Below are 25,555 nucleotides of genomic sequence, written 5' to 3'. Positions count from 1 at the left end.
TAGTAGACATTCATAGGATTGTACTGTAAATTACTCTGGTAAGAAACCCCACCCTTAGAAACTTTCTGTAGCTCCTCAGTTACTTGCTTAGCTTCGTTGTAGTAGACTAATAACAATTAATGCAGTTACTGCAGCTAGGGATGGTGCGGGCGCCCAATTCAGTCCGGGAATCTGGAGGAACTGCCCCTGCCCGCACCCCCAAGCCCTGCTCGCCAAGCCCCTGCCCCTGCTTGCCCCCTGCTTGCACTTGGCGAATGCTTTGCACTTGCCCCACTGGCCTCTTCGGGCTTCGCAGTCGCCATTTTTTGAGAAATAAAATGGCGACTGCAAAAATGCACATATTTGTGCACATGCAAAAATGGGCATTTTTGTGAATGTGCATATTTGTGTATGTGAAAATGCGCATTTTGCGAATGCATATCTTTGCATATGCGCTAGAATAAGCATTTTTTAAAAATGCACATTTTTGCATACACACAAATGTGAGTCTTCACAAAAATGTGCATTTCACACGAGAATATGCACATTCACAGAAATGTGCATTTTTGCACATACAAAAACATGTGCATTTTTGTGATTGCCATTCTACTTTAAAAAAAAAAATGGTGACCGCAGAGCTCAATGAGGCTGCTGGGATGAGCGTGGGCTGCTCGATGAGTGTGGCAGGGGCTCAAAGGTGGTCTGGGGACCAGCAAGCGGGGGCAGGGGCTGGGTGAGCACCCGGAGAACCGAGATGGGGGTGAGTTTGCACATCCCTAACTGCAGCTGTGAAATCAGGAGAAAAAATGGTTTTTAAGAACGGCAAGTTGGAAACCTCAAAACGAACACAAACAGGATAATTTCATTGGCAGCTATGAAATGACCTGGGGTTCCTTTGCCATTAAATAATGTCTCCAAAGTATGACGGTTAGAAAACTTGTTTGCATAGCAATCAGCTCAGCATAGGGGTGATCTTTTTTCCCAGTGGTGTGGAACTGGCCACACATGATAAAAACTAAGAGTTGAAATGTGTGGTAGCAGTTGCAAATGGCTAGACTATTGTGTGATAATTGAAATCTCTGCATACCCATATCTCGAGATTTCTGAGATAATACTATCCTTGTGATAATTAAAAACAAGATACACTTGAATGTAGGGCAGATTCAGTAGGAGGTTCTAAGCTTTAAGATTGCCTTAAAGTCATCTATAAACATCTGCTTCCATTGATTTTCAAACTCTTTCTCAGGGTACTTTATTCTTTTTCATGGTATATTATCTTAGGAATCTTTTATTTAATGAAGTGTTCTGGTTAATGCTCCAGAAGATGCTGATGGTATGTGTGTAATCTTTCGAAGGATGCTCACTTTGTTCTTTGGTGTGGTACCTTAAAGGCTAACACATTTATTGTGTGTCACGGTCACCAGCTGCTTCATCAGATGCATAAAGTGTTATTCATTAATTCATTCATTTCTGTGTTTGTTACATTTATATCTTGCCTTTCCTCCAGGGAACTCAAAGTGGCCTACGTGATCCTCCTCCTCTCCTCTCCATTTTATCTGCACAACAACAGTGTCAGGTAGGTCAGGGTGAGAGTCAGTGACTGGCCCAAAGCCACCCAGTGAGCTTCATGGCCGAATGGGGATTAGAACCCAGGTCTCCTCAGTCTCAGCCCAACATTCTAACCACTCCACCACACTGGCTCTAAGTTGGCAGATATGTAGACACATGGGCATACAGAAAGCAGAAAAGGTAACATTGGAGTCAAATGGCAATGAAATATAAAAGGTACAGTCTAAATAAGTACAGTGATGGGCGGTATGTGTCAGGTGTGAATGTCTGTATAGTGCAAGGGTTTCTGCAGGTGCATGCACTTCTTTTCCCTTCCTTTCTCTCTCTGCTCCATGGCCCTAGAGACCACAGTGACTTCAGCCATTGAAAATTAAGCATGTTCCTATATACACATGTTTCCCATATGCAAAGGCCCATGCTCGATTCTGGAACTGGCAGAGGGGGCAGAGAGAGAGAGAGAGAGACTGAGAGAGAGAGACTGTGCACACACATACCAAAAGGTGCATATGGGGGGAACCAATGACATCCCAATCCTAGGACCAGTGTTCCTTGCTTGATTGCAGTGCTGAACAGACAAGCGCCACTGTCAGCAGTGCCAATTACCTGTGGTTTGGGTGTGTGTACATGCAAGAGTAAGTCTGGGAGAGAGAGCATGTTCAAGAAAGAGAGAGAGAGGAAAAGAAACTAATTCCAAGGACCTCCTCTCCCACATCTCTTCTATGAGTGATTATCTGTCAGCACCACTCTGCTCTTTAGTGGCAAGATCAATGCGTGCAGCTGGACCATGGCCGGTGTGGGTTCTCATTTTTTTTAAAACGCGTGTGACTGTATATATAGATGTTTTCATATCCGCTCCCTTGCTCAGAAAATATGGATTACTGTACGAAAGCCTTGAGCTCCCACTTCCCAGCCGTAGAATATGTTATCATTAAGTTCAAACTGAACTGTTCCGCCAAATGCTATATTGAGCATGGGGCCTTAAATTTAGAATTTGTGGTAGGGCATTTGATTTCAGCTGAACTGGAATATTTTTGTTTTTCATGAAATCATGACTGTCGTGGTTTTCGCATTTGGAGGCCTCTGTATGTATCATGGGTCTAGGGGAATGTGTTAGAAGCCTATACTGCAAATTATTATTAGAGTTAATAGTTACATATTTGTAGAAGAAACATTTTGGCAGTACCCCTGGCCTTGAGTAAAAGCAAAAGGATCGGTTGCTTTCATCAAACACCCAAAGGTAAAAAAATTGCTAATTCAGCCAAGTCAGATTAGACAAAGTTGGAGATTCTTTGGGTCTACGACAATTTGAAAACGTTTACTCAGCCATAGAGTAGGACATGGAGTATGCACAATTAGTGCTTAATGGACAGTGCCCTCTGCTGGCCACACACATCACTGATTTCATCTTCAAAAAATTACACATATGACTACTCCATTATTTTTGGTATACTTGATGAACCCCACATGGAGGCATTGCAAAAAAAGCTTCGTTTGTTAAAAGTTTAGCACATGCATAGAGCTAATGGTATGGACAATCTCTAGGGCTGCACATGAAGTAGAGCACACTTTGTAAAAACAACCTTTGAGTCACATCCACTTTTCCCCCCCTCTTTTACTGATATTCTATGAAATAGTCACCATGTTTGATTTTTACAATGAAAAACATTCCTTTGGTAGGAGGAGTACTGTTTGCCAGATAGACGCTCCCCCTTGTTCAAAACTTTGCTTTCTTTGAATGCGCTTGGAGCATTATCCAGTACATCACTTCCCATAATGCACTGTTTTTCATCTTCCAGTGACTTCTAATGGTGAAAATTTGCTCTATTTGAAATTAATTCTCTCTGAAAATTAACTACATTTTTCTTGCTTGGCATCATGTAGTGATGCATCATATCACTGCATTAGGTAACACAATCACATGGATCTATGAAGCCAATAAGGCATGGCATAGGTCTGCCATATTTTTACACACAGGAAACATTGTTCAGGATTGTACTGAAAATGACTCGGATGTAGAAAATATTGCTATTGCTTTGGGTAACATTTTCAGGTGCAGTTTTACTGCATCCACAATCTTTATAGATTTTCAGGTAAACATGCATCCTTTTTCTTACCCTGTGACCTTTTTCACCAGGTAGACCAGGGAGGCCATCAAAGCCTCTGTCACCCTAACCGGGGGAAAAAAACAATTAGTAATCCATTGTTGCATTTCATAACAGTCTTGATAAACTGCATGGGCACCACTGCAAATCTATTCTATTGGAGGATACATCAGCCCTGATGTTGGATATTGCTGGGAGCTGCACACACCTGGGCAGGTATTTTTAACTTGTGCCGAAAGTGCCCTCCACTTTCACAGTCAGGCTGCAAAAGCAGAGCGGCACTTCCTAAAACTTTTGAGGGGTGGAGGACAAATGCTCTGAATTTCCCAGAAGAGGCAGTTGCCTTTCAGACACAGTGGCAGAGAGTACGTTTCTTCTCTCTTTTTTAGACAAATGCTCCCCCACCCCCACCGCTGCAAACTGCCACCACTTCAAATTGCTTCATTTCCAAACAGATGTCAAATGGGAATGGCAGTATATCATGACGTAGCATTGTTCCCTGGGCGTTATAGGGGCCAAAAAATACCATGGGGGCAGCCAACTTTTTTCTCCACAATTTTCCTCCATTTGACAAGGTTTGCTGACCACGGCACTTTCACCATGTAGTTGCAATAGTATATGTAGAAGTGTAGCACCAGTCAGCAGTGGAGCATTATGAACAAAGCTACATAAACTTTCAATACAATTGATTATTCGCCACTTGTTCCAAACACAGCCCAGTAAAGTCAGCCAGGTTCAACCACATTTGTAAGTCTGGGGTGAAGACTCCCGGTTCCTAATTAACACACACCTGGAAAAAGCTCCAGCAGTAAAGTATTTCAAGCTTATGTTTACTAACCTTGGAGCCAGGTTCTCCTGGCATTCCTCTAGCTCCATCTGCACCTGGGCGACCCTAGAAAATTTTAAAAGGCAGCCCGTTTAATACCAAATGCGAAGCATTAAAAGTAAATTTGCTGTCATTCTGGAATTCAGCGTGTGTCCTTTTACCAAACGTGAGTTGTCTTGAAGCACTCAATACTTACTCTTTTGCCAGCTTTTCCAGGCAATCCAGCTGGACCCTGTATACCTCGAGGACCCTGAAACAAAAAAAGATATATTGACTGCAACCACTGAAGATGAATCAAGAGAACCATGAAGGCATTCTGATTCAGTATTATTCATCTCAAACTAAGGATCTGAGATGTGGTCCCTTTGATCTGAATTAGGTAGCTGCAGAGGGCTTTAAAAATGTCTGCTTTATCCATTTCAAACAAAATCAAGGATAGTTTACAAAATTCTTCCAGTAACATCAACATAGAAAACATGAAAAATCAGAATTTTCTACAAGGAAATGAGATATAATGTATAACGTATAATCTCACTGTATAATGAGATTCTTTTAAATTATACAGAGCGCCTGCTTTGGTGTTCCTAATCCACAGTGAAGCATCTTATGATCACGTTCTATGATCTGACATGGTGAGGCAGCAATATCTTATAGGATCAATTGCTATGGATTCCATCTGCTGGCATAGGAACCTGACCCCAGTACTACGGTCATAGAAGGAGCTGTTATCTGGCACACAGCTGTAGCTTGCTAAACAACCATGGAGGAAGAATAGATGATGAAATCTAGGCAAATCGTAATGTTGACCTCAGCTACAATCCTATACTAGGAATGGCGCGGGTGCCCGATTCAGTCCAGGTATCTGGTGGAACCGCCCCTGCCCGCACCCCCGAGCCCTGCTCACCAAGCCCCTGCCCCTGCTTGCCCCTTGCCCATGCTCAGTGAATGGCCTGCACTCACACTGGTGGCCTTATTGAGCTTTGCGGCCACCATTTTTGAGAAATAAAATAGTGATTGCAGAAGTGCACATATTTGCACACATGCGAAAATGTGCATTTTTCCAAACGCACGTATTCACATACGTGAAAATGTGCATTTTGCGGATGCAGATGCGTGAAAATTAGCCTTTTTTTTCAAAAAAAAATTGCATTTTTGCACACATACAAATATGCACCTTCACAAAAATGTGCATTTCACACGTGAAAATATGCACATTTGAAAAATGCACATTTTTGCGCATGCAAAATGTGCATTTTCATTATCGCCATTTTATTTAAAAAACATGGTGACTGAGAAGCTCTATGAGGCTGCTGGGGTGAGTGCGGGCTGCTCGCCGAGTGTGGGAGGAGTTTGAGTGCGATCCAGGGACTGGAGAGCAGGGGCAGGAGCTGGGCGGGCATCCAGAGAATCCGGACAGGGATGAGTTCGCACATCCTTATCCTGCACACACTTACCTGTAATTAAGTCCCATTGAATGGAATAGGACACATTTTTGAGTAGACGTGTATAGGATTGCACTGTTAATGCTTTATCATTCAAAATGGTGGTGAATTCCACCAAACCTTGATTTGGGGGACCTGCAGATTCATTTCAAATCAGACCTGACACAAACTTAGATAGCTAGCTGGTGCTTTGAATGAGGTACAATAGTGAGAACAGTGACAATAAGCAATGGTAGGTCTGTGTGTGTGTGTGCGTGTGTATAAAGTTTTTTTTTCCTCACATCTCTAATTCTCTGAGACCAAAGAAACAAGAACTGCCTATTGAGAGAAATGGCTGTCATAAAAATGTATCAGGCAAACAAGGCTCTGAAATGCCAGATGTAAGGGGCAATTATCGCAGCTATTGGATTCATGGTAACCACCTGAAATTGCTGCAGCCACTCTCTGGATTAGGGCTTTTGCATGCCAATACAAATCTACATTTTGTGTATGTGTGGTTCTTCTTGGGGGCAGTAATAGTGGGCTGCCTGTCCTGTAATGTAGAGTCTTACCTGAGGACCTGGGTCTCCACCGTCACCTTTGGCACCTGAACCACCAGGACCACCCTGTAGGACAAAAGCAAAGCTCTGTTTTAGCACAAACTACATCACATTTTAGTAACAGGAGAGCTAATACCTTTGCACTGCTGATTATAATCATTTGGGACACGTTCATAGTAGACAAAGAATTTTATTGCTAACAACTTGATGGGCTTATGATCCTATTTAGTGCATACCAGATAGCATGCAGAACTTAAGGTATGCTATGTAATAAAATAAGCACTTTAGGTTTGCTGCTCCCCCCGCCCTTTTCTGGTTCCAATAATAATTTGGGATTTTTTTTTAGTCTTCTTTGGGCATCTCTACATTAAAGAAAAAATCCGCAGTCCTACTGTTGTGGAGCCTTTCCACATTTACAGTGGGCTCCCAGACGGTGACCACGTAATTGCTGAGAGGGGACGTTTTTAATTTTCAAGGTTCCATAGATCTCAATAAAACACAGCCATCTAGTGGCTGCTTTAATAGTACACCAATCTGAGATATTTTTAATAGCTCGTTATCTCCAGATCTTTTTAATGTGGAATAACTGGGAAATACCTCTGCATGTGCCCTGGAGGTTGACGATATCATGAAAAGGACCTGGAAACTTCCATGACTGACCCCACCATGAGTGCACAATAAAGGCCTCATGCGATGGTACCCTTTATGTCAATCTCTCAAATAGCTTTCTGAGTGTTTGATATGAACCCCTGAAAATCCGAATTTCCTCCTACCCCCCTTGTTCTTCTCCAAGCCAAAAGAGAGACTTACCTTAGGGAATGGAGAGCTGGTAGCAAACAGCAGAGGGCTACCATCAGCATAGGAGGGGCCCTGAAAGGGTTCTCATTGGCTGCAAATGGTGCATGGAGTCATTTCCTGTCAGGACTCATGGAGCTCATAGTCAAGCAACATGGTCCACAGTGGGAAAAGATGTTCTGGGCAACATTTGACACCAAGGAGAGCACTGACGCCTCCCTCCTCTGTGTTAATGACAGCTCTCTCCTGCCTGCTATCCCCTCCATTCCCCATGGTGAGGCATTTGTGTGTGTGTGTGTGGGGGCTATCAAGGATCAGGAGACATGAGGTACAAGGCCCAATCTGAATCAAATCCTAGCTGAAAGCTGCCAATTCAGCCTGGCATTCAGCCTGCTGTTGCAAGGGCAAAACCAAAGGACAGGGTGGGTGGGGGAAGCCCCCCCCCATGGATGCTTAAAAGAGCACATAATTAAACTCTGGGTTTCCAGAAATGTAATAATAGTTCCTTGAATGGGCATATAATACTCACAACGTTTGCTTAGAAAGTTATTCCTTGAATGGTTTCTTATTGGAAACTCAGGCTACTTTGTAGCATATTGTAATGAGTGTTGAGGTGGAAATGAAGGCTTTACAAAAATAAACAAATGACAAAACATCTTTTTTGTTGTTGTCATTCCAAATCCAGAACAGCTGGATTTCTGCAGCCTCCTAGTGGCTTAAGAAGAAAATGGCTAAAATAATACAGTTTCTTTACTACACTTTTTATAGAACTCCTGATTCATATTATGCCCTGCCTGGGATTTAGGCCATGGCTTTTAGCACATTTCCTTAGAAGTAAGTCCTACTGAAATCAACAGGACGTAGATAAATGTGTTTGGGATCGAAGTATAAAACATAGTGTTATTAGACACTGGGCTGTAACGTAATAGTGCAATTCTCCGATAGGCCTGACCTGCAAAATCTGTGACCTGCAAAGGTCAACACAACACACTCTAGCTACAAATGGTAGCTCACCAGTGGTTCAAAGGATCTCCTGTTTTAGCCTGACCAGCACTGCCAAATGGGCTCAGGATCAAATCCCTCCCAAGCCACCATACAGACATAGCCAGTAGGCTGCATTTGGTGGTCATACAAAGTGTGCAGACCTCCCTTGAAACCACTTACTATTAAACAGAACTCCCAGTGACATCTTGCTTTGAAAAAGAACATTGTATTTGGTGAAAAGCATCACGTTATACCTAGATAATGCCAGGAGGAGGGAAGCTGCTGTTTGGAGCACACTGAGACCACATTCAGTGATGGCTGACAGGGTGGCTGACAGGCTGCAATACATTTTCCAACCCACCTTTCCCTGAGGTGGGTTCTATATGCTCTCAGCAGTTGTCCACAAGGTTATCCTGATAGTCTGGGACTGAAGCAATAAATGGGCACCAGAAGGAACAGTTTTGTTTTCCCCCATCCAACAAATGCTTTTGTATAGTAGAGCTACATGGGCCAAAGGCTATGAACCAGCATGATGGGGCAGGGAGCAATTTATTATGATGCTTCATTTCACCATCAGCAAACCATGGATTTTAAAGCAATACAATACTGGGATTGGGGAGGGGGTGATACATACTTCTAATATTACACCTACACAAAATTAAAGCATGTTAACAGGGGCCTTATTGTGAGTTTTTCAAGGGCTAATGATATTCATTCCATCCACTGACTTACTTCTATGTATGGCCACAAGAAATTACCTTGGATTTCTAGCCATACGTCCTCCCCACTCACCAACATTAACAGCAACTTTAGCAGAAGCCATTTCCTTATTATATACGCCATTTGCTTACTCTCATTGTCCACATCATCCTCACGCTGGGCAGAAGAGGATTAAGGAGCTCTTTGGAGAAACAAGATGTGGTTCATAATAAGAGGAAGACCTCAGGAATCAGGATTGGAGACTGTGGGTAGCCAGACTGAGTCACTGGGCCACCAGTTAGCGATTCTCATTGTAAGGCCTCCACTCACCTTCATGAACAGGAAATGTTCCATCATTTTCTAGCGCTCCCTAAACACACACACACACCTTCACAGGGCCATTTGTCCGCCACAAAAGTGGGGTGGGAATAAAAAATGATTTTCAGAGGGGGGGGGAAATGGAGACGGGGGGGCTTATAGCCAAGGCAGAAGAGCATTTGTTTTTCCCTTCTTTGACCCCAAAAGCTTTGCCACTGCTTCAGGCATTGAGAATCAATGATGCCTAAACTTGTTGAGATTCTCCAAGCTCCACTTTGAAGATCAGACTGCCTCGCTCCCATGTTCAATTGTGATTTGTTTTTGTTTCCATTTGAACAGAAAAAGCGTGCATTTCAGTATGCATTTTTTTAAAAATGCACACCCAAACACACACTTTCCCACCACCGACTAAAGCATGAAAATGTGTATTGGGGGGGGGGGGGATGTGCATTTTTAAGGTGCTCATTTTTCTAAAGTATGTAGGGATGTACGGAGTGTGTAAAATCCGCTCCGTCTGTGTTTTGCGGATTGTCAGGTGCCTTTCGTTCCGTCATCTGCCCATAGACGGATGCGAATATTTTTTTCTCATCATGCAGAAAAATACGGAAATCATTACATAAATATTTACATGAGTATTTATATGAGTATTTACATAATTTACCTCACTACATAACATTTAGTGTACTGTCCCCCATTCCATTCAACATTTCCTCAGCAGAAACTTACAAATTTTTCTATGGATTTATATGCATAAATTTTGGGAAAGTAAAAAAATCATCCAAAAGTCCACAGACTCTGCATGGCCTGAGGGGGGCACTCCACAGTAGATTCCACAGGTCGGATTCTTAGAAATCCAAGCTCATTTTAATCCATCTTGAATTTCACCAATACATCCCTAAAAGTACGTATTTTGGGAATGCGATCTCAAGCTCAGGACTGTGTAAGCTTTTTTCCAAAAACTGTGCTCCCGTTCATGGTTGGGTGTTGCGAATGGGGCAAATGGGAGTTAAAAACAAAACAAAGTGATGTTCTCGTATATCCCTGTTCCCACTAGAGGAAAGAAGGAACTCTGTCATGCTGCTGAGGCAGCTCCACCACCATTCGATGTGGTGGCGAAGCTTTTTGGTTAACCCCCCCCCCACACACACACACACATCAAGAAACTAACCCTCTCCATCCTTGTGTGTAAAGGCAATCCCACTCAAAAATTAATGAAATTTGCCAAGCCCATGAAGATTACTCTGATCTTCAGGGGTTGTTTTTACCACACATCAACAAAAATGACAAAAAAGTCTGAGCCAAAACTTCAGCCCAGCATTTTTATTTTCCTTTCACTGTCTTCTCATAGCTCTTATGAAGCTGATTGGTGAGAGATTCAGAACAGATAAAAGGAAGAACTTCTTCACCCAGCGCATAGTTAATCTATGGAATCCACTACGACAGGATGTAGTGATGGCCACCAATTTGGATGGCTTTAAAAGGGGGTTGGACAAATTGCTGGAGAAGGCTATCAATGGCTACTAGTCTTGATGGCTATGTGCGACCTCCAGTACCAGAAGCAGCAAGCCTATGTGCACCAGTTGCTGGGGAACATAGGTGGGAGGGTGCTGTTGCGCTCATGCCCTGTTTCTGGATTCCTGGTCAACTGCTGGTTGGCCACTGTGTGAACAGAATGCTGGACTAGATGGCTCTTCTTATGTTCTTATGTAGGGGTATTAGAATCACAACTAAGGCACAATGCTGGCTAACCTGCTTGTGCCAATCGGAAACACTGCATACAGCATTAGAAAGTTAACATATCCTTTCAATTTTGGATGATATGCTTTCTCTTGACCTTTGTGTCTAAGTATTTTTTTTCCAAAAAATTGTAATTGCTAAGGTCTCTCAAGAGATTACTGGGTTTATGCAAAGCCTATAATCTTGGTTGTGCTAACTATCATTTTATATTGTTGTAAATACACTTGGATAGCTTCTAAAGAGATAGTAACTGCTTAACTGCAGCATTTAAGGGAATCATTTGATTATCTCTGTCGGCAGAGTATCAGTTTTGTAAAAGAGGAAACCATCATTAGGAGAAAATTGCTCAGGTGATTTAGCAACTGCAGTGCAAGTGTTTTCCTTTATCGTTTAAACATTTAGAATCCTGGCAGATGTCAAAGCTCCATCCAGTAAATCTGCAGTACAGAAGCCTGCAATTTTGTTCCACTTATTATCCAATCTAGATATTCACTTGAGACCTTCTGTTTGTTTGTTTTTAAAGCTCCACACTGACATCAGTATCCTCCTCATTTCTGAATTAATCTCAGCAGCTGGGGGAAAAAATGCCCACCATTGTGACAAGATAGGGGACAGCAGAGTAAACCTGAGCCACACGTTTGCAGCTCATTTTTCAATGAAAATGGGGGTTTGGGGATGCAAAATATGGAAGAGGCCACCCTTAAAAGTTGGGGGGGGGGGAGAAATTCAAGCACTTTCCAATGGCCAGAGGGAGAATACCAGGAAATGTGCTGGCCACAGAGTGAAAATTTGACTTCACATATTGAGACAGTCTGATACATTTTATCTCCAGAGGCAAAGGACAAGATGGTGTACCACCACCACCATATATTTCATATATAGAAGCTGACTGGACTGACAAGTGAATCCTGCATCATTACTGATGATGGGGCCATCATTTGGCCCTCTACTGCACCTAAGAGCACCAGGCTAGCTTAGGGGGTGAAGGGAGGGCCCCCTGGTGTACACAACACCTTACCAGCCCTCAGCACTTGCTGCCTGAGGCAGCTGTCTCACTCTGCCTTATGGCAGGGCTGGCCCTGAGAGATCCTGACTTCAACTGTTTGCACAAAACTCTGAGCCAGACACATCATATTGCAACTGAGATAAGACATTGGAACGATAACGTTGGACAATGATTGTTTTCCTCTTAGCTTAACATACCACAGGACCTGGCCTTCCAGTAAGTCCCATAGGGCCAGGTGGCCCCCTCATGGCAATCTGTGATTTAAAAAGAAATAAACATTCAACATTTATTGTATGCTTAACTGCTGGCAACATCCATCAGAGGTGACAACTTCCCCTCATGAGTAGATTTGTTGTGATTTGAACAGCCATTTGTTATCTGTAGTATATGTCATGGAGAAAAGGTAATGATAATTAATGCACCATGACTATGGCATGCCACAACTTGTTTTCAGTGCGGTCTCAGCTTCTACATGTGTAAGAGAAGATGGTCCTTAAGAAAAATCCAGTAGCTTGTGCACAATCCTAGGAATCTCAAAATGTACTCTTTTTCATCTACAATTTACAGTTCAGTTATTCATTTTCATTCTTTAATCTTACCCCTATGTCAGGAGGAAAATATGGGGTTCTCTCCCTTTAAAACTTAGAGAAATCCTGTAAGGAAATCCTGGCTTTATCATATGGCCATGGAAGAAAGTGTGGAAAAAATGCTGGCATAGTCTTGCTGGAAGGAACCCAGAAAACAGCAGTGATCTGTGTGGATTCACACCAAAGAAGGTGAGGGCTTCTTCACTGAAGACAGCAATGAGCCATGGATGGTTGTATTCCCATCTCACTGTCCTTAGAGCAGGGGTGAGGAACCTGCAGTTCAAGGACCATATGTGGACCTCAGCCTAGTTTCAACCCCCTCCCACAGCCAGAATTCAGACCTCGACATGTTTCTGACGTAATGCACACCTTGACAGGAAAAGGTTCCCCACCTGTTCCTTAGAGTGTTTCATTCTTACCCTGGCTTGCTGAAGAATAGCTTGAGCTTGAGCCTCCTGAGCTGAGATTGCTGGTCCCTTCTCACCACCTCCACCAAAGCGGAACTGTATAGAAGGACAGAATTTCAAAACAAAACACCATAAAAACGTTAGAAGTAGTCTCTTATTGTCCAAGGTAATAAAGATATCAGCCTCTCTAGATCAGGGGTGGGCAAAACTAGGGATATATGGATTCTGTAAAATCCACTCTGTCTCTGTTGCATGGATTGTCAGACACCTTTTGTTCCATCATCCATTCACAGGCAGGTTCAAATTTTTTTCATCATGTGGAAAAATAAGTAAATAATTCCGTAAGAGGGTTTGCAACAATTTACATAATTTACCTTAGTATGTAACATTTAGCATGTTGTCCCCCACTCCATTCAACTTTTCCTGCATGTATTTACTAGTCTCCGCAGAAACTTGCATATTTTCCTAATAAATATTTGTAAATTTCGGGAAAGTAAAAAAAAAAGAAAGAAGATCCAGAGGTCCACGGACTCCATGCGGCCTGAGGAGGTTGGTCTGCAGTGGATTCTGCAAGTCGGATTCTTAGAAAGCCAAGTTCATTTTAGTTCATCTCAAATTTCTCCAGCATCCCTAGGCAATACACAGCCCATGGGCCACATGTGGGCCCTGCTGCTGAATTCAGTGGTGGTGGCAGGAAAAATATTATGTTTCCTTTCTTTTTTTTTAATGGCCACGTTAGCACTGTGTGTGGCCTCGTGTGGCACAGAGTGGTAGGTGGCAGTGTTGCAACCAAAACTCTCCCCACGACCTGAGTTCGATCCCAGCGGAAGCCGGGTCTCGGGTAGCTGGCTCAGGTTGACTCAGCCTTCCATCCTTCCGAGGTCGGTAAAATGAGCACCCAGCTTGCTGGGGGAAAGGTAGTCATGACTGGGGAAGGCAATGGCAAACCACCCCGCTATGGTCTGCCATGAAAACGCCAGCGCAAGCGGCGTCCCTCTAGGTGTCAGCAATGACCCGGTGCTTGCACAGGAGGAACCTTTCCTTTTCCCCCCCCTTAGCACTGCGGAACACTGAATGGATCAAACTTTGCTTGTTTTGACCCCTTTAGTGCTCTGTAGCACTAACACAGTGATTAAAAACTAAATAAATTCAGGCATCCCATGGCACCCCATGGTGGGGCCCCCATGGGGATGGTCTGTGGGCCACAACAGCAGGGCAGAGCAGGGCAGGGCTGTAAACAAGTTATGGAAAACAGTGCAGAGTATCCCAAATCCCAAATCCCATTTCCCTCATTCCGATCTGGTCTACAAAAAATTCCTACTCGGCCTGTCACAACTGAACTGACTAGTCCTGCACTATAACAGAGGGTGGGTGAGCACCTCAGCAGTCAAAAACAGGCCAGCAAGGGGTGGGCACTGGGCTTCTCCACTTTCCTTGTCTGTACATCTCCTCCTGCAGGCTTCGTCCCCTTTCCAAAGCTGGCTGAAATGCTCCCACCCATACACAGCTCAGGGGTTGGGGGGTAGGGATCAGTTTGCACAAGACATGCTCTCACCTTTGGCTGTTTAAACAACTGATTACACAATGATGGTGAGTGGGGTGACAAATCCTGGACCTACAGGGATCAATAGGATATTCCCTTTTGCTTAACATGGGGTCTATTTTGACTGTTTATGTTAACTTGCAACTGGTTAAAATAGCTACTGGTTAAATATTGTTTTAGGGCATAATACTATGCATGTTTAGACAGAAAAAGTCGTACAACTCTCAGCAACTCTCTCTGTCTAAACATGCATAGGATTGCGCCCTAACGTGCTAAAATACAATACTATACGTTAATAATACCAATTCTAGTTCATTCATCAAGAAAGCTGCAAAGCAATTTTCCCTCCACTTCTCCTCCTGGGTTTGAACGCTATATCCAGTGTGGTCTATCAATGCAGCAAAGACAGAAGAGGAAGCATAGGGAAAGGAAAGGCTGACATCAGGCTGTGGGAACATGGATTTCCAATTGCCAATTGCAAATTTCATTTCTAAAGCACTCCCAAGAAAGGAAAAGATTTTGCTGGATCTAGCCAAAGGCATAACCATTAAGCCTTCTACACTGACATCCCCATTTGCTTCTGGAAAGGATGGAGTTTGGTAAGCAAAGTATGACTTACCGGCAACATTAACATGGTACCTGGGGGGCCGGCTAAGCCATCAGCACCTGGAAGACCAGGGCGTCCTGGTGGACCCTAGAAGAGATGAAGGTGATGCAAAAAGTTATGTAATTGACATATGTTTGTTGGAAACGTCTTGCCAGTTACAGGGCAGCTTTCCCCAACCTGATCACCTCCAGATGTTTTGACTACAATTCCCAGCATTCCTGACCATTAACCATGCTGGCTGGGCTGATGGGAGTTGAAGTGCAAAACATCTCAAGGCTACCAGGTTGGTGAAAGCTCTTATAGGGTGGGTATTCTGTACCGTAATGTTTTCCACATTGAAATGTTTATTTATGTTTTTGTTGGTTTCTGTTTTGCAACTATTTATATGCCGCCTTTCAGGGTACAAATCCTATCAAGGCAGCTTACAACAAGTTTTGCAAAACTACTAGTAGCACAAGTGATGTTTGGCAAAGTCACTGTAGGTACTAATGTTGATTTAGCACTAGGGCTGTGCACTGCTTTGCCCCGAAGCCTGAACTCCAAGCTGAAGCAGGGCGCTTTGGGCCACTTCCGAGGTGAGGCAGAGGGGGCATGAAGTGGGTCGGATCATTCTGAAGTGCTTCAGTGCACTTCGGAGCAACCTGGAAGCCCAGACATGCCACTGCCACTGCCCAGCCCCCAGCTCCTTACTTGGAACCTCAATACATGCGCTGGAAGCTGTCTTCTCGTTCCAGGGACTCGCCATTTTTTAAATGGTGACTCCCTGTATTTCCGGAAATAGACCCTGTGCAAATGGCAGCCATCAAGCATGCAGCGTTAATGTAGTGTGCTTGACAGCTTGATGGCCGCAATTTGCACAGGATCTATTTCCAGAAATACAGGGAGTTGGCATTTTTTTAAAAAGGCAACTCCCTGGAACAAAAAGAAAGCTGCCGGCGCACATCCCAAGGGGCCAGGTAAGGGCCCAGGGGCTCATGTGGTGTGTTGGGGTGGGGGGAGGTGAAGCATGTCGGAGGGGGGAGGTGAGGTGAAGCAGGATTCGGCCATCTGAATCCTGCTTTGGCTCCAGAAGCCAAAGAGGGGTGCCCCCCCCCCCGAATCAGCCCAAAGTGAATTGGGCCTGCCTTGGAAGCCCAGAAGTGGCCTCTGAGGCAGATCAGGGGAGCCCTGCACAGCCCTATTCAGTACGACTAGGGTGTGCTGTGTATGGAATGGATGGAAGACTATGATTTGCATTGTTCCCATTATTTAATATTGAAGTCCAGTGAAAATACAGAGCCCCAGCAATATGCCGAATTCTAGAGGAAGGGCAATGATATGAACATTCATTTTCTTTCAGCAGTCAGTGAAACTCTTCTTCGACAGTGCTGTGCAATCATCATCAGGTCCACGACCCACCTGTAAGAATGTAGGAGCCCTGCCCCTCTTCCCCACTGACACTCCCAACAGAAATCTGGCATAAGAACATGAGAAGAGCCCTGCTGGGTCAGTCCAACAGTCCATGTAGTCCAGCGTTCTGTTCACACAGTGGCCGACCAGCAGCCCGTGGGAAGCCCAGAAGTAGGCCACAAATGCAATAGCACCCTCCCACCCATGCTACCCAGCAACTGGTGTTCATAGGCAGAGTGCCTCTGATACTGGAGGTAGCATAGAGAGAGCCATCAGGAATAATAGCCACTGATAGCCTTCTCTTTCCAATTGTCCTTCTCTTGAATTTGTCCAATTTCCTTTTAAAAATATTCAAAGTGGTGGCTGTCACTACATCTTGTGGAAGGGAATTCTGTAGTTTAACTGTGCGCTTTGTGAAAAGAATACTTATTTTTATCTGTCCTGAAGCTCCCACCAGTCAACTTCATGGGATGACCCTGGATTCTAGTATTATGAGAGAGGAAGAAAAATGTCTCCCTATCCACTTTCTCCACACCATGCATAATTTTGTACAGCACTATCATGTCTCCCCTCACTCGCCATTTTACTCAGATAAACATTTCTTATAGGCCTTCTTTCTTAGGTATGCTTACATATGCATTAGGGCAGCCTTCCCCAGCTGGGTGCCCTCCAGATGTGTTGGACAGGACTACAACTCCCAGCATCCCCCAACCAGCATGATCAGCTTATGGTAGTGTCAGTGTGGTGTAGTAGTTAGAGTGTTGGACTGAGTCTTGGGAGATCCGGCTTCTAGTCCCCCGTGAAACTAGTTCGGCCGTGAAACTCACTGGGTGGATTTGAGCCAGTCATTGGCTCTCAGCCTAACCAAGGTTGTTGTGAAAATAAAATTGAGAGGCAGATCATGCATGCTGCCTTGGGTTCCTTGGAGGAAAGGTGGTATATAAATGTAACAAATAAACAAATACGTAGCTACCTTCCAACTGCCATCTTTCTCCATGCTTATAAATACGTCTCTCTATTTTTTATTTTCAGGCTGAATCGTGGCTTAATGAAAATGGTACCACAGGTGCTCAAGAAGGAAGTATGAGCAGGACCGGTACCGCAAAATTTGTGGGACTACTTTTTTTTTTCTTTTCAGAAAAACTCATACCTCCAAAACATCCTTGTGGATGAAGCTGTAAAAAGAAATCACTTCTGACCCAGTGCAACCCCACTGATGGTCGAGGCTTCTTGTGGTGGTTTGCACAAGCAAGACAGGTTAAAAAAAGAAAAAGAAAAAAAGAACGATTGGGCTCATGTGAATAATAAGCAGCGGAAAGTGATGCCTGTAATAACCTGAAAATTGCAGCTGCAACAGCAGCTTGTCATGTCATCCAAATCTGGCAGGGGTGGCTTGTGTGAAGGTTAAATATTTATTTATTTATTTATTTATTTATTTATTTATTTATTTGCGTGTGCATTCTGTTAATTAACCCTCGCATAACCCTAAAACAAAACATGGGTTCTGCAAGTATAGTTTAACCTTTGCACATCCCCCCACCCCCAGTCGGGTTTGGATGGACACAACAAGTTGCCGCCATGGCTTGAATATTCAAAATGGCCACATAGCCCACTGTGGCTTAAAACTGTCATAGTTGTGAGCTTCTCACAGAGCTTTGATTGTTAGCAGTAGCAGATGGAGCTATGCGATCTTCTAGGCCTCTTCCTGCACCCACAGCTTGGAATGGGAATACTGGCTGATAAAATTATTGAGAGAACAATAGATAAATACAGTAGTTTGGATCCTTGGGTAAGTGAACAGAAGGAAGTTCATTAAAGGAAATTTTCCTCTTTCTTCATCTCCCCTGCAGCTTGCTGCATCCCCTGAAAAGCCTCTCTGGAGGATCAGAGACCTCCTGAACAAAGTGGTAGGGGGTGTGATGGGTTGGTGGGGGATGGGAAATTGCTCCAAATCAGGCTGACCTCCACACAATTTGGAGTCCTTTCCCCTCCCCCAGAAGCCTTCTGTGCCCCATCCCACATTGATCAAGATGGACCTGTGACCAGGCTTTTGGAGGGGAGCATGGCTGCATGCAGGGAAGGGAAAATTTTCCCTCCTCCTGTTCAATTACCTTAGGAGCCAAGTGTGTGTGTGTGTGTGTGTGTGTGTGTGTGTACCATTGGTGATGTGCATTATGGTATAGAATTTCAAGAACTATGTCCAATTCAGCAGGAAACATGAAGTGTATTCTTGGCGCCTCCCGACAGTAATATTACAGTACTGTCACTTGTAATGGTAAAAGAAATTCATCTGACATCAGTCCTAGTACAAAATCTTCTCAATTTGAATCTGATTAGATCTTTTTAATTATACTAATTGCAAGTGCATAAAAAGGCCTTGTGACAAGACACAGAAGTTTTAAATCAAAGCACTATTAGAGAAATGAATATAAAGATTTTTTAAATTATATACTTTACAAAATACCTCTCTATGGGCTTTCAAACACACTACGGGTGCTTCCAGGCAAGGCTTTTATCACGTAATTGCCCTGCCTCATTCACAGAATTGTAAAGGGTGGCCCAGGCACCGTCTTCCACTTGTAATCCTCCCATGTTTTTCCACTGCTTCTTCCAAGTATTTTCCCCCCCCCACAAAAAAACTATTCAGGAGGGAAAGTTGGAATTGCCGCCCAATGTCTTTTGATTAGGAACCCTCCTAATCCCTAGGAACCCTCTCTCTGGAAGCAAGACACTAAAGGCTTAACATAACACACTTGGTTTCTTTTCTGATGACAAGAGGAGTGATTCTGGAGTGATTCAGCAGTGAAGAAGTGGCAGGTGGAGAAACAATTAAGCAGCCTGCCTGCCTCTCTCCATTTCAATTGTCTTCCTCTTGAATCTCATTTTCCCTGGAAAAAGCAGCTGTTGTTACACGGGTATGTGTGCGAAGTGTGGTTCCACCCCTGTTTATCCATTGTATTATCCGGGACCAGAATAATCTAATCCATGGATACCTGAAGCAAACAAATCCTACAACCCACCATTTCTAACAGTTAAATACGTATAGAAGGTTACAACTGTATGCCTAAAGGTAAGTATGCAAAATGCTGTTTTTAATACTGCATAGCCACCCTGAGACTAATGTAACATTTAACACTTCAGATGTCAGTTGTTTTAGAAGGAATCAATTCATTACTTTAAAAAAATAATGTAAGACTTGCTGCACCCGGAAAAATATACAGTAAGGATGAGGCATATCATCTCATGGAGATAGGTCTACTTTAATGTGTACCAGAGGCAGCAAGCTTATGTACGGCAGTTGCTGGGGAGCATGGGCAGGAGGATGCTCTTGCATTCATGTCCTGCTTGTGGGTTCCCTGTCAACAGCTGGTTGGCTACTGTGTGAACAGAATGCTGGACTAGATGGACCCTTGGTCTGATCCAGCATGGCTCTTCTCATATTCTTATATTCTATAGGTGTATCAGTAGCTATTGGACAGTTAAATGGTACCTCCAGGTTCAGGGACAGCACAGTATATCTCCATTTACGAACAACAACACCCTATGCCCCCTAAGTGAGCCTGCTGCCCTCAGGGGCAGTGGAGAATGCTGTCCCATCACCAGTATCGAACTAAGATGCTATTGCCAATCTAGTCAGCTTCTGCACATGAAACTGGGAGGCATAGTGTTGTTGGCCTCAGGCAGCAAAATGTCTTGAGCCAGTCCTGATTTCTCCACTGGGAGAGATGCAACAAGTTCTCCTTCAGATGTGATTGAAAGCAAAGGAAACAGAAAGAGCTAGTCAGTTGCACTTCCTGTTCACACACTGATTATCACATCCAAAGTAACTCAAGGTCACCTGTGGATAGTTTAGGAATAGACAGGTATGGCCTGGTCCCATTTTTAACTAACCCAGGAAAACCAGATAATGGGTGGTGTCCCCTCTGACTCTCAGGCTTCTAGGCCCTGATGCACCTCTCATTATAATGTCTCCGATTATATTCAGTCACCTTGGATGCAATGTGCACATACACAAGAATATCCAGGGCATTTGTGGAGCCTGAGGCCTTCAAGACATACATTGTGTCCTCTTTGCTCCCCCCTCCCCCCGCTTCTCTGGTAAGTCCATCAGGTCATCTGGATTGGACAGGAGTGGCAGAGAGGACCTCATCTGTAACCTGAAGGCTGCAGCATGCTCTTAGGCCTCAATGCCTTGGTTGCACAGGGCTGGAGGAGACCTTAAATTACCTAGAGGCCTTTGCTGAATTCCATTGTTTCAGATTGGACCAGAGTCTTTGGCGTCTCAAGTCTGATCTCAAATGGATTCACCCTGAACTCTTGTATCCACTGTCAGAATGAGGAGGTTTCTAAACCAGTTTTCAGAGAATTCTCCAATGCCCATTATGCAGCAGAGTAAGCTGTTATGATGAGATCGCAGCTTCTTAGGCCACAAGCAGGATGTACTTGTCTCGTCTGACATCACACAGGGCTGGGATGTTTGTTTCATAAGCCAGATAATATATTTCTAGCCACCCAGTCCGGCACCTTTCCCATGCTCATTTATAACCCACACTGACTTACCCTATCACCAGGGTCCCCAGGAGGACCAGTGGGGCCTTGTGTACCCGAGGGACCCATGAGACCCTATGAAAAAAAACATGAATTGGTTATATGAATAACTTTCTGCACTGGCGGTTTAGAACACCACCAGTTTTGGATCACAGAGTGGCAAAATGTTTTCAATGTGAGCCAGTTGTCGGTTTCTGAAAAAGGAACAAACCATTACAACTATGTAAGCAGCACTGTTTCCAAGCGCACCAATCTGATCTCACTGAAAACCCAGGTTGTATGTGTTGCTCATGAGTAGCTATGCAAAATCCCTGCACCAACCAACTACGAATGGGACCAACTAACATGATATTCTTAATACATAATATTAACAATATATTAATGAAAATAACATTTCTAAAAGCATATACATACGGGAGGCCCTGGAGGTCCTGGAGGTCCTTCGATAAGCATCCCCTATGAAAAAAACAAAAACGCATTATACAATACTGATTTGAAAAAAGTTAAAAAGCAAAGAATATGCCACAATTATCACAGTGTTCTGTAGTGCAATATTGCAAATACATCCATATCTGACATTTGCTGCATATTTCTTTATCTATTAAAGAAAGTATGGGTGGGATCCAGGATCTACATTCTGCGAGAGGAAGGCACTTTCCATGAGAGGAAGCGCTCCTTGAGAGGAAGGTCCCCCAATTTTGGATGATCCCCCCTCCCTGTCACACTATACCTCACTGCATTCAGTAGTATTACATTACAGTCTCCGTGTAATATTTTCAGGAGCTGAAGGGGCTGCAGTGGGAAAAGGGAGCAGGGAAGTCCAACTTTGTCAGTACAGTTGATACAATGTGAATCCAGATCCAATACGCTGCGTTCCCCTTTGCAGGCCACAACCTGCATTACATAGCATTTCTCATGCAACACACCAAATACCAGCTTTCCGTACGACTACTCTTCAAAAAGCATCTTCCACAAGTCCAGCTGGGAGAAAGTACTACGCTGAACGATCAATTCATAAAGCCACTTTATAGGGGTATCTGTTCTTCATGATCACATTCTTTTTACTCAGCATCCATATGGAGGTGGTGATGTACTTGAGGTCTGTTTGGAAGCACACAGAGCTGCCAATGAGCTCCTAACACAGCTGGAATTGTATGGAAGTGGCAGGTGTGTAAAGTGGAGCCTTCCATGTGAGGTGGGCACTGCAATATGTGCAGTCACTGAGGCCGCCTTTTAAGCTGCCATAATTGGTCAAATCATGGCAGCTACATGCCCAACACTGCCAGTACCCCCACATGACCCTCCCTTAGTTGTAATTACAGGTGTACTAAATATTCACCCATTTTCATTTTCATTTTCAGGATGCAAGTACTGTTTCAGCAGTAGCCACACTATGTCCTGAACCCCTCTTCCATTGTTGAGAATGTTAACTATTTTTCATGCCTGTTTGCTGCCATTGATCCCCCAGTCTGCTACTGCTTTTGGCAACACCGCCTACCCACCCTTAATCAGGGCTTCTTTCTCCTTTTAGAGTGGTCCCAGTCAATAAAATAGCCAATCAGTTTAAGAACTAGGTATGTGCTGATAGCTCCAAGAGCAAATAAAGCTGAAACAGAATGAGAACAGTGCTTCCTGGACCAGTCACATGGCTGATCCTAGGCAATCAGGGATCCCATAGTGAACTGAAGACATCACTAAGCCTATTCAGTGAAAGACTGTCTGAACAGGCACTTCTATTGCCTTTTGCAGATAGCCTGGAAAAAGTTCTGAGAGGGGGGACACCTTTCAATGCAGATGAAAGTGTTAATGAAAATCAACCCCACTTTCAGTTCAGCCCTAGTCCCAAAACCAGCATTGCCCCACATGCTTCCATGAGCAATCACGTGGGGTCTGATTAGCACTCTGAACTATGTCTGACAGTCTCCATAAGCCAGGGGTGGGGCACCTGTGGCCCTCCAGATGCTGCTGACTACAACTCCCATCATCCCAGACCATTGGTCATGCTGGCTAGGACCAATGGGAGTTGGTGTCCAACAACATTTTCAGGGACACCGGTTCCCCCACCTCTGCCTTAGACAAACAATTCCCTGCATAGTCAAACTCCTGCTGAACGAAACCACTTCAGCTTGGAAGCCTGGGATCACATGACTGAATGCGCCATCATGGGTGGGGGAACCTTTTTGTACAGAAAACAAGCATATCAGGGAAGGCTAAGCTACAATCCCTCTCTCTAGACATCTAGATTTCTATGCACAGGGATTTTTTGTTTACATAAGCATTCAGTCCTGCAGTCTTCCATCTGCAGTCTGAAGCAGCTATGCTCTAGGAAGAATAGTATCATGGGCTGAGCTGTCAAAAAGATAAAGGGTTACTATGGATAGTCTATAAGCCCCATAAGGTACCACATTATCCCAATAGACCTAAGTTCTATTGCATTCAAGGAGGTTTATTCTTAAGCAGTAATCTTATGCACATTTACCTGGAACTACATTCCACCGTGACTTACTTGTGAGTAGTTTACACAGGATCAGACCGCAAGTCTGAGTGACTCAATTAAGTTGCAAATTAGAATATTGCAATAATACAAGCAAGAAATGACCTCAAGGAAGCCATTTTAATGGCATATCCCTATCCCAGACAGAAACATAATAAAATGTATGTTTTTTCCTTCTTGAAATGCATATACTCAGAGAGCATCCCTTGGTTCTGAAAATCTTTCTTGCAGAAACTGAACCAAAACTAGACACGTATTGCTTCAGTAGTACTTTGTGCTGCTTCAGAAGCTCCCTTATGCACATGCTTTTGTTGATTTAGGATGGTAGCATTTGCACTGCCTTCCTTATGCCACTAGTGATGGTAGTCTTTGCATGTGTCGGGCTTACACTAGCTAGGAGAGCCAGACATTCTGTGGGACACTTCTGTGCAAACGTCTCTCCTTATTATTGACAGTGTGTTTCATCTCTGGCTTGTAACTCAACTGGTGTTTCAGTCCCATCATCATCTACAAACATCTACTGCCATGTTTCTCCTTATACTGGGGATGGAGGCGGGCAGGGTGGAATCATAACTAGCAATGGAAGGGAATCAACATTAAAAAAAAAAGAGAGGAGTGAAGCAAACACCCACAGTTCCCAAAAGCAAAGCAGTTATGAGCCAAGACCAAGCTATCTCAAATTTCAGGGCAGGCTCATAATGGGCATGCCCAGCACCCAGCCACCAGTCCCCCTTTCCCCACCCCTTTCCCCAAACTTACTTTTGCAAAGGTAGAGAGATTAGTAGTTGGGAGGAACTGCAACAGCAGCCTCATCTTTAAGGCCCAGACACTTGAATGGAGTGTCCATTAACCCCAAAGAACATAAGGAATGTACCATGCATTGTTCTGTGAATCCACTGAGCTGAGAGGCATTGAATTTATCCATGCTCCCAGTAGCAATGAACACTCTTGGGCATACTGTGCCTTAAAGGCTGTAATGGAGCATCCAGGTCTTAAAGATAAGGCCACTGCCACCATAGCTGCTGGCAGCTTGTTCCCTGCCACTGCCACCCACACCTTCACAAGCTATGTTTTGGGAAAGGGGGAACTAGCAGAGGGGAAGGCTGGTGGAGAACTCAGCTATGCTCACATTAAAAGCCTAAACAGAATTCTCAGGAAAAGCCAAGTGTTCTGGGAGAGTCCTTCAAGAAAGTAAGGAAAGAGGGAGCCAATTCCAAATCAAGATTGTAAAGGAAAGGATTTGCCCATAGCTCTCAACCACCCATCTATCTTACTCTTTCTGGTGAGGAGATATTTATCAACCATTAGCTTCCCCATATTTCCAATTGGGTTTAAACATATGGTAAGCTTATCTTTACTGCACGGATGGGTACTGCAGAAGCTTCTTATATGTTATGACTTCACTCGGTAAATGGTTATATGTATTATAATCCATACATGGGACAGTTCACTTGATTTATTTTTATTTATTTGCTGTATTTCTTTGAGCATTTGATGTCTTGCTCTTCAATCCAACATGGATTTTTCAGAATGGCTTAAAGAAATTAATAAAAAATCCATAACAATGAATGCCGTTAGAACTATAAAGTAATGACAGCACTATCCATTTTATTTGTTATATTGCTGTTGTTATAACAAATTGTTGTGCATTTTATTGTTAGGCACCTTGTGCAATCCACATAGGAAAGCAGAATATAAATCTAACCAAAAGCAATACAGAAGAAGAAAATGGGCTTCCCTAGGACTGTAAGCACACCGTGGGACATACTTCCAAGTAAACGCGCATAAGACTGCACTGGAAAGTTGCAACCTGATCTATGTTTACCAAGAAGTAATCCCATTGAACTTAGTGTGGCTTACTTCTGAGAAGGGATGTAGGAACTTTGCAAGAACTAGCTTCTAAAATACTCACAGGTTCAATCACAGCTGCTTCTCCCTTCTGCCCTTTTTCCCCATAAGCACCACGGGCATTCACCTGATGAGT

At 43.7% G+C, this 25,555-nt stretch overlaps 1 protein-coding gene across 1 annotated transcript in view; it reads right to left on the bottom strand.

Annotated features, from left to right (window-relative positions):
* COL11A1 (collagen type XI alpha 1 chain) overlaps window positions 1-25,555 on the bottom strand; it is a 331,740-nt gene that overhangs the window by 166,141 nt on the left and 140,044 nt on the right. The window contains exons 9-18 of the mRNA XM_084851680.1: window positions 25,484-25,546; window positions 21,492-21,533; window positions 21,090-21,152; window positions 15,153-15,227; window positions 13,003-13,086; window positions 12,194-12,250; window positions 6,470-6,523; window positions 4,673-4,726; window positions 4,489-4,542; window positions 3,663-3,716 (exon numbers count right to left, since the gene is read on the bottom strand). Coding sequence (XP_084707806.1) covers window positions 3,663-3,716; window positions 4,489-4,542; window positions 4,673-4,726; window positions 6,470-6,523; window positions 12,194-12,250; window positions 13,003-13,086; window positions 15,153-15,227; window positions 21,090-21,152; window positions 21,492-21,533; window positions 25,484-25,546 — 600 coding nt within the window. The remainder of the gene's footprint in view (window positions 1-3,662; window positions 3,717-4,488; window positions 4,543-4,672; window positions 4,727-6,469; window positions 6,524-12,193; window positions 12,251-13,002; window positions 13,087-15,152; window positions 15,228-21,089; window positions 21,153-21,491; window positions 21,534-25,483; window positions 25,547-25,555) is intronic.

Source organism: Heloderma suspectum, chromosome 4 (genome assembly GCF_057233095.1).
Source record: "Heloderma suspectum isolate Gila_16-S chromosome 4, 16-S_ref, whole genome shotgun sequence".
Classification (NCBI taxonomy): domain Eukaryota; kingdom Metazoa; phylum Chordata; class Lepidosauria; order Squamata; family Helodermatidae; genus Heloderma; species Heloderma suspectum.
Note: the sequence above shows the minus strand (reverse complement) of the source record. Positions and strands in the feature narration are given on the sequence as shown.